Source organism: Sorex fumeus, unplaced genomic scaffold, assembly GCF_029834395.1.
Source record: "Sorex fumeus unplaced genomic scaffold, SorFum_2.1 ptg000013l, whole genome shotgun sequence".
NCBI classification, from domain to species: domain Eukaryota; kingdom Metazoa; phylum Chordata; class Mammalia; order Eulipotyphla; family Soricidae; genus Sorex; species Sorex fumeus.
Window position 1 is genome coordinate 32,213,510 of NW_026606070.1, and position 15,027 is coordinate 32,228,536.

General features: G+C 40.5%; 1 protein-coding gene across 4 annotated transcripts in view; it reads left to right on the forward strand.

Moving 5' to 3' along the window:
- The window catches only part of FRYL (FRY like transcription coactivator), a 170,011-nt gene that overhangs the window by 43,859 nt on the left and 111,125 nt on the right, over positions 1-15,027 (forward strand). For all 4 annotated transcript variants that reach the window (XM_056111529.1, XM_056111530.1, XM_056111531.1 and 1 more), the window contains exons 5-9: positions 340-436; positions 8,789-8,868; positions 9,339-9,419; positions 12,138-12,306; positions 13,073-13,165. In XM_056111529.1, the coding sequence (XP_055967504.1) occupies positions 340-436; positions 8,789-8,868; positions 9,339-9,419; positions 12,138-12,306; positions 13,073-13,165 (520 nt within the window). The remainder of the gene's footprint in view (positions 1-339; positions 437-8,788; positions 8,869-9,338; positions 9,420-12,137; positions 12,307-13,072; positions 13,166-15,027) is intronic.

Sequence of the window (15,027 nt, forward strand, 5' to 3'; positions counted from 1 at the left end):
GCACCAGTAACGTCTCCATTGTGAGACTTGTTGTTACTGTTTTTGGCATATAGAATACACCACGGGGAGCTTGCCAGGCTCTGCTGTGCAGGCAGGATACTCTCGGTAGCTTGCCGGGCTCTCTGAGAGGGACAGAGGAATCGGACCCGTGTTGGCCGCATGCAAGGCGAATGCCCTACCCGCTGTGCTGTTGCTCTCTGTGTGTTTAGTAAGTAAACACACTCAGTTGCGATAACATATTCTGTGTTATTAAGGAACTCAGTGAAGACTGTGAATTGCTAATCAATTGCTGTTTTAAATCATAGAGTCTTGATGCATTTCTAATTTGGCTTTTTTCAGGGATGAACAGCAACGTGAAAGAGATTATCTTCTCGAAAGAAGAGATTTAGCCGTAGATTTCATTTTTTGTTTAGTTTTAGTTGAAGTTCTAAAGCAGGTAAGCTTTCATTACTGTAAAATATCTATTTCTTATTTCGACTTGTTAGATCTTAATGTATCCATTATCATAAGATGTTCTGCCTAAAATTCTGTCCCATATGTACTAAGTCCCCATCATCTAGTTAAATTTCTTTTGGTTGCCTTTTGGGTTTTCCTGTCTTGTATCTCTCTCTCTCTCTCTCTCTCTCTCTCTCTCTCTCTCTCTCTCTCTCCCCCCCCCCCCATTCTTTCTACTTTACTGTGACATTCAAGATAGGAAATCTTGTTAGCAAAATGGAACTGAATATAAATTATGTTAAATGTAGGCTTTTCACTGCAGTCAAACTCAGTCTGTCTGTCATTTATCTACTCAATCCCCTTTTTACTTCCACTTTCAACGAATTTTTTTTTCTTAAGCCCTCAAGCCTATATTCTAACATGTAATGCAGTGGGATTTGACATATGGGGTTGGAATGGAATGATTATTTGACATGAGTAGGACTGACTCACTGAGTGCAGATCATTTTTCAGACAGTTGAAGCCTCCTCGGGGTAATATATAATAGATGTTTTTTCATTCATTCAGTATTAGGTTACCTGACATTGTTCTAGGCTCTGTGCTCAAGAGCTTAACATCTGAATGGTGTGGGCAGTAAAGACTTACATATATAATATATCAGGCGTCATATCTTTTCAGTGTGCAAAATCAGTACGAGTACATAGTATGTACTGACATTGAAGGTGTTTTTTTAGTAGTTTGTAGTCATTAAAAAGTTGCATAACCAAGACTGGAAAGTTAGTGCAGAGGTTAAGGCACTTGCATGCAACGGACCCTGTTTCAATCCCTGGCACTACATATAGTTCCCTGAGCAGTGCTAGAGGTGATTCCTGAGCACTAAGCCAGGAGTAAACCCTGTGCACAGCTGTGTGTGACACCCTTACCCTCTCCCACAAATTGCATATTCTTCAGAGCCACATATTTCTAGCCATGGAACTAGGGATGGGTGTTACTGAGGACCTGCTGTGGACATTGGCCGTGAGTGAACTTTGATGATGGATCATCGTGATGGATCCTCAGGGTCTCTTGTAGATCTTGTGTGCTAAATGGAAGTTCTTTGGGTGGTTTGGTAACCAGCTTTTGCCTGTCTTTGATGAAATGCAACAGGGTTTCTTTTTCCAGCAAGAGAAAGTACAAACTCCCTACCTGGATACTTAGGGCTTTTCCCTACCCAGACTTCACTCCTTTGCTTCCTATGACATTCTCCCGCCAGTGATCAATTTCACTTCTTATTTGAAAATGACTCATAATTCCACTGGCTGCAGAGCTCTAGTGCACTCTAGAATTCTAGTTCATGGCGCTTTTTCATTTCCTTCTAGTCCTATTCTTTCCTCCTCCCGCTGTCTTTGTCTTCATCCCCCCGCCTCATTCTCCTCTTTTCAGAAATAATACAGACAGCCATTCTAGACTGAAAAAAAACACCAGTATCTCTAGACTCAAGCACATTCTTTTGGTCCAGAGGGATAGTCCAGAGGGGTAGGGCTCTTGCCTCGCATGCAGTTCAGATCCCTCCCACCACATAGAAACTCCTGAGCGCTGCCAGGAGTAAGCCCTGAGCGCCACTGATTGTGGCCTTCCTAAACAACAACAAAAAAGAACATTCCTCCAGCAGGCGTATTTTTATGGCGCTCTGTATAAAATACACTCAAACATGGGCTCAAAGTGTGAGGAGGACAAGCATAGTGGTTCAGACTCCAGTAGCTACTCTTGGATTTTTGTTCTGTTGCAATTGTTCCAACCCAGTGTCTGCCCACTGACCCTTTTCTCTCTTTACCATTATCCTCATACTTTCATTCAAATACACCCACTGAAGAATAAAATAAGACCACTGAGCACCTAGATCTCCTTCATTTAATGTCCTCTGTAGGATGTTTCTTTGCTATGAGAAATAAGTCGGGCTGAGGAGAGATGACTCAAGGGTTGGAGTGAAGGCCTGGAATAGGGATTCCTTGAGTTTGATCCCCAGAACCACATGCTTCCCCAAGCACTACTTATAATCAAACCCCAATAAATAAATAAATATGCATATTATATCTAATAATAGCATAATAATGAGGAAGAAACATTAAAATGTCACAGTTTTGTAGCTGCTAATCGAGGGGTCCAGGTACAGATTGTCAATGGTATTAAGTTGACAAGAAAGATTAGAGGTAGCCGATATGTGACCTTGATGGAAGGACCAGATTCTATACCTAGAAGGTAATTTTGCCAGAAGGGGAAGAAAGGGCAAATCTCTTCAGCTTCTTCAAAGCTAATAAAATTATGGAAAAATGAAGTAAAGATCAATAGAACATTACAGACTATCATGACAAACTAACCCAATTTTCTTCCATGTCAAAATGATACAGAGTTTAGTAGATCTGGAGAGTAGTAAATATATCTTGAATGTAATAGGACCTTTACTTTTATTGTCTTTAATACATACATATTAAAATATGTTCCTATTTTATTTTGATAAATCAGCACTAGGATAGTCCTAGGAATATTGGTACATATTAAAGAAGAATAAATATTCTTGGTGGTGTTGGTCCTTGTTCTCACATACTATAAGTGATTTTTTTCTTAATTAATTGGTATGCCTTCAGTGATAATCATGAATGCTTCATAATACGTAAAGATCTCGTTCTTCTTTGTATGTCTGATCACTATAACAGAGTGAGGGAGATAGCTACTGGAAGTTTCGGCATCATGGCTGTTTTATTTACTTTCCTTGAAACCAATTTCAAGCTATTACCCACACATCCTTTCCTCCGCAAAATCTGGAAGATCATATCATTTTGCAAAATGATGAGATTACATAAAATAATGCTTCAGACATATAAAGTGCCTTCAAAATGTTATCTTTTTTAAAAAATTTATTTATTTATTGAATCACTGTGGGAAAGGTTACAAAGCTTTCAGGTTTATGTCTCAGTCATGCAAATATCAAACACATTTCCCTTTACCAATACTTATTTTTTACCATGAAGAACCCCAATAAAACCCCACCCCCACCCCTCCCAGTCCCTGTGAGGCAGATGAATTCTAGTTAACACTCTATCTGCTTTGATTAGATTCATTGTTTCAATAAAAGATTCACCACTATTATTTAGAGTTTACCCCCCCCCCCAAATCAGACATGCTGAAAAAGCATTGTGAAGTGATTTGCTTTCTACAGCTGGGTTCAAGAATTAATTGTTGGTTTTGGATTTCTGCTATTTTACTTATTGACCCTGGAAGTATTTCTACTGAAAGTCAGATAGTTAAGAAATTGGTTTCTGTGCTCTGGAGTCGTGGCCGTGCTGGAGAGCCGCTCGTGAGGGGCAACTGGTGGCCTCGGTAGGGCATGAAGGGCGGACCGAAACGCCCCCTTTCCCATGAGTTTTTAGTCGCCCCCACACCCCCCGGCTCATACCTGCTGTCCACAAGTCTCCCATGCGGCCGCCATCTTTCTTTCCAGAGAGGAGAGGGCAAATGGGGCAATACACTTTCCCCTCCGGACAGACATGATGGCCTGGATTAATGCATAGTCCGTTCACTTTTCTGCTCCAAGCTGCCGGGTTCTGCATTAAGTCCTTGTACTTCTGGGGCCGTGGCTGTGCTGGAGAGCTGCTCGCGGGGGGCAACTGGTGACCTCGGTAGGGCGTGAAGGACGGACTGGAATGCCCCCCTTCCCATGAGGTCAAAATGTTATCTTTAATTTTTATTTTGTGAGTGAAAAATATACTTAATTATAGTGACTTGCTGAAGATTGTAAACTAGTTCACATGGTTTGCCTGCAGGAGGCCAGGTTTGATTTTCAGCACTGTGGTTTCCTAAGCATTGCCAGGTGTGGCAAAAAAAAAAAGTAAAATTAGTTATTTTTTCACACTTAAGCCAGAGAGATGTAAAATAGCTGTGGCACTTGCCTTACATACAGCTGATCCAGGTTTGATCCCCATCACATATGGTTCTCAAGCCATGCCTAAGTGCAGAACCATGAGTAAGACCAAAACCAAAAAACAAAAACCAAAATGAATTGCTGACATATGCAATTAAATACAGACAGTTGTCAAAATAGTAATTATGACTTGGTATGCTAGATCGGTCTAGAAACTTATTTGAAATTAAATTCTTGTCCTCAATGCAATATATATTCTAAGTGAAGATTTTTTTAAAAAAGAAAACTGAACACTTTATTATGAAATATTCAAGAATATAATTCAGATTAATTTAGTACATAACCTGGAAGTGCTTTGTGTGATTTCAAAATTATGGGGTTTTTTTTAAAAAAAACTTTTTTATTGAATCACTGTGAGATGGACCATTACGAAGACGTTCATGATTGGATTTCAGTCATACAGTATTCTAATACCCATCCTTCTACCAGTGTATATTTCCCAGCACCAGTGTCCCCAGCTTCCCTCCCATCACCCTAATCCTCCTCCCCCTGCCTGCCTCTATGGCAGTCACTTTCCCTATCTCTCTTTCTCTCTCTCTCTTTCTCTATCTGTGTCTCTGTCTCTCTCCTTTCTCTTTCTTTCTCTTTCTCTCTCCCCCCCACATTGTGATTTGCAATATTGATACTGAAAGGTTATCAGTAATATCCTTTTACCTACTTTAAACACTCAGTTTTTGTCCATCATGATCATTCCCAGCTATTATTGTCACACCAGTCTCTTCTCTATCTTGTCTCATCCCCACCCCCCTTGTGATTAGATCCAACCATTGACCAGTCCTCCTAACCCCTGTTTTCCCTGGCCATGGATATTAGTCTTTTATTATATATATATATATATATATATATAGAGAGAGAGAGAGAGAGAGAGTAAATGAATGCAGTTATTCCATATCTGTCCCTTTCCTTCTGACTCATTTCACTCCTGGTGGGGCTCAGAAGACCATACAGGGTGCCAGGGACCAAACCAGGTCAGCCGCATGCAGGACAAGCCCCCCACCTGCTGTACTTTCTCACTAGCCTCTCCCTGGCCCCTCCTCTGTCAAGCCCCCGAGAAGCATTCTGACCATCTCTGGGTAATTATAATTCTCTCTTTCACCTGGTCTAGTTTGTGCTTGCTTACATTTATTATCTCCACGGCAATTTGTTCCTACTGAAGAGATGATGTGTATAGGTTATTTATAAAGGGAAAAAAAGTATAATTTCTGTGTGTTTTAATTGGACCCCAGGCCCACAGAGTTGGGCGAATTGTAATGCTGGTTCAAGACACACAGCTCTCACTGGTCTCCGCATGACAGCTTGCATGTTTGTGATGTTCCTTGTGAGCCCTCCATCTGAGGCAGAATCAAATTGTCACCTACCGTTTCAGCTCACCCAATGTGAGTCTGTCTTACTTGATTCCCCAGAAACACTCTTGCCATTCATACTCTTTCGTGTTCATTGTCTTTAAAACTATAAAAATATTTAAGTCCTTTTAAACTTTCTAACAGAATTGCCTGCTATTGTTTATTGTCCCCCAGGGCTTGCCCCCCTCCCCCAATACAGATAATCCCACTTAAGTAAGACAGCTATCTATCTATCTATCTATCTATCTATCATTGTTTTCTTAGTTCTTTAATTGCTAGTACTTTCTTGGGTGCAGTGCCTGGGGCTCTGCAAATCAAATGCACAAAAGGCAGATTAACCACAGAGAAACTTTATTATGTTTGTATGCTTCATATAAGTGCAAGAGCGATAGCACAGTGGGTAGTTCATTTGCCTTGCACACAGCCGACCCAGGTTCGATTCCTCCGCCCCTCTTGGAAAAACCCAGCAAGCTACTGAGAGTATCTCGCCCACACGGCGAAGCCTGGCAAGCTCCCCGTGACGTATTCGATAGGCCAAAAACAGTAACAACAAGTCTCACAGTGGAGACATTGCTGGTGCCCACTCGAGCAAATCGATGAACAATGGGAGGACAGTGCTACAGTGCTTCATATGAAAGAAGTGAAACGCTAAAGAAAGGTTAGACAATGTACTTTTAACAAAGAGCAGGACACATTAGAAGTGACAAGACAAAGGGAAAGAGTTTGAGCTTCTAGGACAAACTGCAGGACAATACAGGGGGAAACTTGTAGAAGAGAAAGGCTACTGAGAAAGGTGTATGTTCGCTTTTTAGTATCAACTATTTTCCATGATGGTGATTGTTACCTTCTTGGTATGGGAAAAAAGTAAAACTGCTTTTAGGCAGGAAGTGGAAGGTATGTTTTCCTGTATCTGCTATTTGTCAGTTGCATTTACCTCACAATAATTCTTATACTGAAAACAAAAAAAGAGAACTGATCTTCAGTAGGAAGCCTACCTAGGATAGAGGGGTGGGGAGATATTGAGTCAGTGCTGGAGGGGAGTGGGCACGTTGTGGGAAGGGGTCGTCCTGGATTGTGTAATAAATGCATGAAACCCTACCTTTACAGTATCGCACACCATTTTGCCTTTTTTTTTCTTTCTGGGTCACACCTGATGATGCACAGGGGTTACTCCTGGCTCTGCACTCAGGAATTATTCCTGGCGGTGCTCAGGGGACCATATGGGATGCTGGGAATCAAATCCGTTCTGCCATGTGCAAGGCAAATGCCCTACCCACTGTGCTATTGCTCCAGACCCGTTTGCCTAAATTTTTAAAAAATTATAAAAAAATTTTGTTTAATTACTCAGCCAAAGAGCAGTGTTTTTCTGGTGGCATATTTTGACAAGCTAAATTTATTTAAATTTCAATCAGCAGTGTCTATGAAACCTCATTTATGCATGTTTATCTCTACTATTTGATATTTTCAGACTCCATTTTCCTCTTACCAAGTATAAAACAGTAGCAGTATAGCACTATCCTCCTGTTGTTCATCGATTTGCTCAAGCGGGCACCAGTAACGTCTCCATTGTGAGACTTGTTACTGTTTTTGGCATATTGAATATGCCACGGGTAACTTGCCAGGCTTTGCCATGCGGGCAGGATACTCTTGGTAGCTTGCCGGGCTCTCCAAGAGAGAGGCAGAGAAATGAAACCTGGGTCGGCTGCATGTAAGGCAAACACCCTACCCACTGTGCCATCACTCCAGCCCAATTAATATAAGAGTACCTTGTATATTTTCATTCTTTGTATTAATCACATTAAATTTTTCTTCATAACAAAGGGGAATTTACAATACCAGGCATCAGAACTTACTGTTAAATTCTAGTAAGATGGAATGATACAGACTTTTACATGCAAAGAATTAAACAACAGACCGTTCAGTGAAGCCAACCATAATACATGTCCACGTTGAACTATACAACCCTCTCCTGATCAGTTCCTCCTTTGTACTTTATCCTGTGGATATATACAATGTATAATGTTGAATGCACATATAAGCATTAAGTTTTGAAAACTATGAATGTGTGTGTGTGTGTGCGTGTACATGAGTGTGTACATATATATGTGTATATGGACAGTGGGGACAGAGAGACCGTAGAGGGGTAGGAACTTGTCTTGCACATAGCCCACACCCACTTGGTTCCGCCACATATAATTTATTGAGCATCACCAGGACTGAGCCCTGAGCACAGAACAGGAGTAAGCCCTGAGCACTGCTAGATGTGTCTTCAAAACAAAAGAAGGAATAAGGTAGAGGACTAGCTCAAGGGACTAAGCACTTGCTTTTGTATGCTGGGGCCTGGGTTTGATCCCTGGCACCACACAGTCCCTGAGCACTGAGCCAGGATTTGCCCCCTGAGATCCATAGACTATGGCACAAAATCAAAGAATACAGAAGCACTGTGATCTTGGACGTGGAAAGAGGCATGATTAAGCCGAGAAAAAAATCAGAGTTGTGTATGTACATACGGAAGAGTCTAGTAGGATGTGAGCCAAGTAAAAGGATTTTACTCTTTGTTTAAATATTTTTATATATTAAAAACTAGTGTATAATTTTTAAAAACACTAAACAAACATATTTAAATGACGTTTTTGATGTTAATAAACCTGCAGGAAGTTTAAAATTCTATGAAGGGTTGGTGTACCTTTGACCCCTGTCCTTTAAAGGCAGTGGGAGTAGGTGGAGGGAAGGTAGCTGACTCAATGGGAAGGTCACTTTCCTGTAGGTGCTGTGAGTGAGCATCCTTTGAACTCGCTGGCCATAGTAATTACAGTCACAGCAGGATGACTAATGATTTGTGATGGTGAAGCTCACATTCTTAAATTTAGAGCTTGCTAAATTAGATGCGTACGCTGGAGCAGAAAAGAACATCCTGAGCAAGGGAAGATTTGCAGATTAGTGATCAATTATACCATGAAAAATAAAATTCAATTCATTGAAATGATGAGAAACTTGTAAATGACTCGTCACTTATTTTGCCCTTACCTGATTGACGCTTTCGTAATTTTAGATTCCTGTTCATCCTGTGCCTGATCCCTTAATCCATGAAGTTCTAAATTTAGCTTTTAAGCACTTTAAACATAAGGAAGGGTAAGTAGAATACTAACTTGTTATTCTTGCTTTTGTCTGCAGTTCAGATGCATATTGTCTAAATCTAATTTGAACTCTCATTGAATTCTCACTTTTAGAGTTTAAAATTAATCTCTTTTTATACCCATGAAAAATTGGCTTATTAGAATATTTATATATCCTTAATTTTTTAAAACCATTATAGAAAACTATTTAAAGACATTTTAAACAAAAAGAAATTACTATATCCATAAAAATTCTTTCTTAAAATTTAGTGGATTTATAAGATTGAATTTTGAAATTATTGGGTTTATTTGAACCAGGAGGCTAATCATGTCGATTAAAGCCTTCTTAGAGAAAAGCTTCATGAGCTCATATCTTTTATATGCCTATTCAGAGAAAAATACACTTTGATAAGGAATTTTTAGATTTTTTTGGTAAAAATGTATGAAATATTTAATGAAAAAATCTTTGTTCTCTTTTCATTTTAGATATTCAGGAACCAACACTGGGAATGTGCATATTATTGCAGATTTATATGCAGAGGTGATAGGGGTTCTTGCCCAATCAAAGTAAGTTTTAAGACACTGATTTTGATTTGCTTTGTATGTTAGAACACTCCCGTGCTGCTGTGAGGATGCACAGGAGAGATTGAGGTCACTTCTCTCCTAAAGTTACCGTAGAATCTGTCCTTTTTATTACTTTGTTGCTCTTTTTCTCTGAAAGAAAATCATAGAGGATTTTGAAGGAATACTCCTAAGTCAGTTTCACAACCTATTTTCGTTTATTGGATGTTTTCCATTAATATCCCAGTGGAGAATGTCAGAAATTGCCTTGGAGAGTCAGGGCATTATTTTCTATTTTTAACAATTCTTAGAGTATTTTTAAAACTCTTTCAAAACCCTTAGCAAAGCTAATAATTACTTTTAATACCTTCCAGCTGAGTGCTTTTATCATTGAGACAGAAATGCAACGTCTTCCTTATGTTCCTCTGCTTGTTTTAATTCTAAACAGAGTTTTGAATGGGTAAAAGTGTGCCAGAAAGGAAAGATAAAATGTGGTATATTAGTACTCCATAAAAATGTTACTCATTTGGAGTTACATTTATTCAGTCATACCGAAACCGTCTTTATAAAAAAAAAAAATCAGAATGAAAGTTTGTAATCGATTGTGGTTGTTCTAAAAATTGTGGGACATTTTGAATTTCCTTTGTTATTACTAGAAAATGTGAAGGAAAGTACCAATTCCAGTTTCCTTGGGTTTAATTAAAGAGTCTTTGATCCTAAAATCCTATAACAAAACTAAATTCTAAGAAGACAGGCACAATTATTTTTAGTGTTTAGGAATTCAGATTTTTGTATTAGATATTTTATTCTGTGAACTTCAGTGTTTCTTGATATTTTTCTGCCCATGACACCCTTCTGAGCTTCTTTCCTTCCTGTGGTCCCCATTTTTTACTACTTGTCCTGAGTTTCATGCCGTGGGTCGTCATTGACATGATTTTTTCCTGTAACCCCATTGGAATATCCTGGGTACCTACAGGGGCCATATGACTTCTGTCTATACTTTTCCTTGTTGCTAATATACTGGGGTCCCTTGTCCTCTAATGCTATGGAATTCAAAACGTAGTTTGATTATTTTAAATGATTTCTAATTAGTCTCTATTTTCTTACATGCTTACTTTTCCTTATTTAAAATTATGAATGTGTATTTAGGTTTTGTTGTTGTTGTTGTTATGGTGCCAGGATCAAATCCAGGCCCTCACCCATGTGAGTCATATACTCTCCCATTGACTTTCATTCTCAGCTCAGAAGATCTTTATAAGATCTTTATACCTGAAGCATAAAATAAGATCTTCATACCTCAAGCACAAAAACAAAGACTCCAGCGATGGGATATTTCTTTTAAAGGCATAATAGTTTTGATATTTATCAAAAATGAATTTCTGTAATATAGATCCTAAATCCACAATAACTACATGAGGTGCTTGCATCCAGGAGAAGACTGCATCCTTGTAAATTGAACTCTAGGATATTAAGATGGTAAATCCCTGTGAATGGGAAATACATGAAATGAAACTCAGGCTAAATTAGCCTAGCAATAGAGAAACACCACTTATGAGTGAGATGTTCTCCACCCGTATATATAATGAATCTGGGCAAAAGCATGACCAGATAGATGTCAGGAGAGGCTGACATTTGAGGGGCAAAAGGTAAGGAGGAGTGGGGATGAGAAGGGACTACGGAGAGAGAAGAAGGGGTATATTCAATTCTTGCATATGCATTTTTGTCACTTCTTTGTCATAAAGATAACTCATCACCTTATGAGAATTTAATAAAAGAGACTAGAATTCTAGTATTATTGCAATGAGAAAATTTTTTATTCACTGGTCAAAGACATTACAAAACAAGAAAGAAATGCTTTCATGGATAATGGCAATATATTCTCCAAGATTCAAATGGAACTAGATAAGTTGCTTTGGCTTTGATGTGCCATCTTTCATTAATGGGCAATTTTCTTTTTTCCCCCACTCTTGTCAGTGACCATTGTAAGGCACACTTCCAAGGGAAGAACGCAAAACTTTTCAGTGTAATTACTAGCCTTGATGGTTGTAGTTGTCTGAATCCAGAATGAGACCCATCCTTAAAGATTCATTCTTTAGCTTATTCATTCTGAGACTAGTGACTTTCCATGATTGAGAATTCCTTCAGTCATATGTCATTGTAATTATTAAAAAATATAGGGGCTGGACCGGTAGCACAGCAGATAGGGCATTTACCTTGCACGTGGCCGACCGGGGTTTGATTCCTCTACTCCTCTCGGAGAGCCCGGCAAGCTACCGGGAGTATCTCGCCTGCACGGTAAAGCCTGGCAAGCTACCTTTGACGTATTCAATATGCCAAACACAGTAACAACAAGTCTGACAATGGAGACGTTACTGGGCCCACTCGAGCAAATCGATGAACAATGGGAGGACAGTGCTGTGATTGATGCTGAATTTGTACTAAATAAATCCCATTATTTCTTCATAAGTAATTGGTAATGCTCAGGTAACTGGGGTCTGGTGAGGGAGCTCAGTGGGCTGAGCGCGTGCTTACATGCAGGAGACCAGGTTCAGTTCCTGACACCTCATGGTCCCCTGGGAAGTGAACTGGGTACAGCTCCCAGCACTGCCAGGTGAATCTCCGGCTTCCAGAAAAATAAAGAATGATAGATACCTTTTGATTTCTTAACTGTGTGGAAAATGAGTTTCTAATTCAGGCCATACTCTGTGTCTCTATGCATTAAAGATTTCAGGCTGTGAGAAAGAAGTTTGTGACAGAACTAAAAGAACTGAGACAAAAGGAACCGAGTCCACATGTGGTGCAAAGTGTCATCAGCTTAATAATGGGAATGAAGTTTTTCCGAGTAAAAATGTATCCTGTAGAAGATTTTGAAGCATCATTTCAGTTCATGCAGGTAGCAGACCATTTTGGTTACAGCCTTTGGAATGACCCTAAGTGCAGGTGGCTTTGCTTATCTGGGTTCTTTTTTAAAAGTAACATATTTAAGCTAATGACATTGTTACTTAAGACCTAATCCCAAGCGCTAAAGTGTCACAAGTATGAATTCATTTTCTTTTTCAACAAGGGCATAAAAAAAATTAAAAATTCCTCTTCTTTTCCCTTGTGGTGGTGGCGATGCACTCACAATGCTCGTACCTGTGGTTGTGTGCCAGATATCACACTCAGCAGTGTGGGGCGGTTTGTGGATCAGATCTGCTCCTTCACACCTTCACATGTGACAAGGCGCATCAGTGCCCTAACACTGAGCCACTAGGTCCTAGGGCCACTAGGAGCAGATTTTGTATCGGGGATAGGGAGAGGGGTGTAAAATTAGACTATTTACTGGAGCCATAGCACAGCGGTAGGGCGTTTGCCTTGCACGCAGCCAACGTGGCCGACCCGAGTTCGATTCCTCCGCCCCTCTCGGAGAGCCCGGCAAGCTACCGAGAGTATCTTGCCCGAACGGCAGAGCCTGGCAAGCTCCCCGTGACGTATTCGATATGCCAAACACAGTAACAACAAAGTCTCCAATGGACACGTTACTGGGCCTGCTTGAGCAAATCGATGATCAACGGGAGGGCCTTTACCTTTACCTTTACCAAATTACTGTGATTAAAAAAAAAATCTGCAGTTTTTGTTAATCTAACGTATTTTTTCCTTCCTCCCCCCCCCCCCCCAAGGAATGTGCTCAATATTTCTTAGAAGTAAAAGACAAAGATATAAAACATGCGCTGGCTGGTTTATTTGTGGAAATCCTTATTCCTGTAGCTGCTGTAAGTACATGATTGTGTTGCGATGGTATTTCAAAAGTTCCCTTCTGTGCAGAAAGTTGCCAGATGAAATATCCTACTTCCCTGTCATCTCACAGACAGTGGAATGAAGCGGAAAATCTGCGTGTGTCTTAATGGGAATGTGTTAATTAGGCAAATAGTAGAAGCACATATGCCAGTCTTTTCATTAAAAGATGATGCCCCCATCCTTGGACCCCTGGGCTGTGAAGAGAGCAGGGCTGTCACCTGGCGCTAACGGCCACCTGGCAGAGCTCGGTTTCCTCTCTGTGGCTTCTGCTCTGTGCTCATGGCTGCCACCTCAGGGAATTTGAAAGGGCTGTGACAAATACGGGAATTTACAGGGTTGTCTCAATTTTAAATTTTCCATTCTGTGGGTTGTTCTAAAGTTCATCACCCATGTCAAAATACACACTCCAAATTATTTAGAAAATATGATATCATAAAGATGATATTATCATAAGTTGCTTGTAGGTAGGTAGATTTATAGCCTCCCCCCCCTTGGTATAAATGCAGTGTGTTATTAAAAGTAATTTTGCAGTTGTTATAACATAGCATCATTTAAATAGCACTAGAGGATTTTAGAATCCTTAGATTCCTGGTAATTTTACTCCACACAGCTTTTCTCAGTGGTGTATGATATGCTACTTGCTTTCAGAATGCTACACATTGACCTCTAAACAATATTGTTTATAATATGTGGTATTTTATGAAAGACTTACGGAAATAAAAGCAGCGAAGTAGTACAATGCGTAGGGCATTTGCCTTCCCCATGGAACTCTGGCTATAAATAGGTCTTGCCTCTCTAATCCTTGCCCCCCCCCCCCCCCATCCTGGCCAGCCTTTCTGATGATTCATCACATGCCCTGAGTGTTTTCTCCCTCTTATGGACCCAAGGACAGCATGGTGGTCAGGGTAGGGAAGACTCCTGGCTTTCCCGAGCTGCTTCTGTGGGAAACGCAAGACGTAGTGTGTGGATAGGTAGTATGTCAGTATATGGTGGCTGGAAGGTACCTGAAAGTGAGTAGAGAAAAAGAAAGGATCCCTGAATGGGTGATGGAGGTTACATTTTAAATAGTGTCTCGGAAAGAACCCCACCTTGTATGAGATCTTGGCGTTTGAGCCAAAGCTAAAGAAAGTAAAGTAAAGTAAAGTAAAGTAAAGGCCCTCCCGTTGATCATCGATTTGCTCGAGCGGGCCCAGTAACGTCTCCATTGGAGACTTTGTTGTTACTGTGTTTGACATATCGAGAAATGAGCGTGAATAGGGGCCGGAGCGATAGCACAGTGGGGAGGGTGTTTGCCTTGCACGTGGCTTACCTGGATTCTATCCCTGGCATTCCATATGAGCCTCCAAGCACCGCCAGGAGTATTTCCTGAGTGCATGACCCAGGAGTAAACTCTGAGCATTGCCGGGTATGACCCAAAAAGCAATAAGAAAGAAAGAAAGAAAGAAAGAAAGAAAGAAAGAAAGAAAGAAAGAAAGAAAGAAAGAAAGAAAGGGAAGAAAGGGAAGGAAGGAAGGAAGGAAGGAAGGAAGGAAGGAAGGAAGGAAGGAATCATGCTGTTTGGGGGTGGGAGGGGGGAGAACCTGCCCCAGCAGAGCGAACAAGGTGCAGACCCCTCCCGAAGCAAGAGCACATTTGCTTCTCAAACAGCCAGAAGGAACACCGAGTCCCGGAAATAAGGCCAGAGAGGCCCACTAGGAAAGCATTGCTCCATGTCAGGTAGAGAAATGCCAGATTCAGCATGGATGTTACTTCTGTGTGAAGCTTTTGCAAGGGTCCCCTTCTGAGGCTCTCAGGAGTGCAGAGGATTTCCTCAAAAGTCCTTTGTTGTCCCACATAC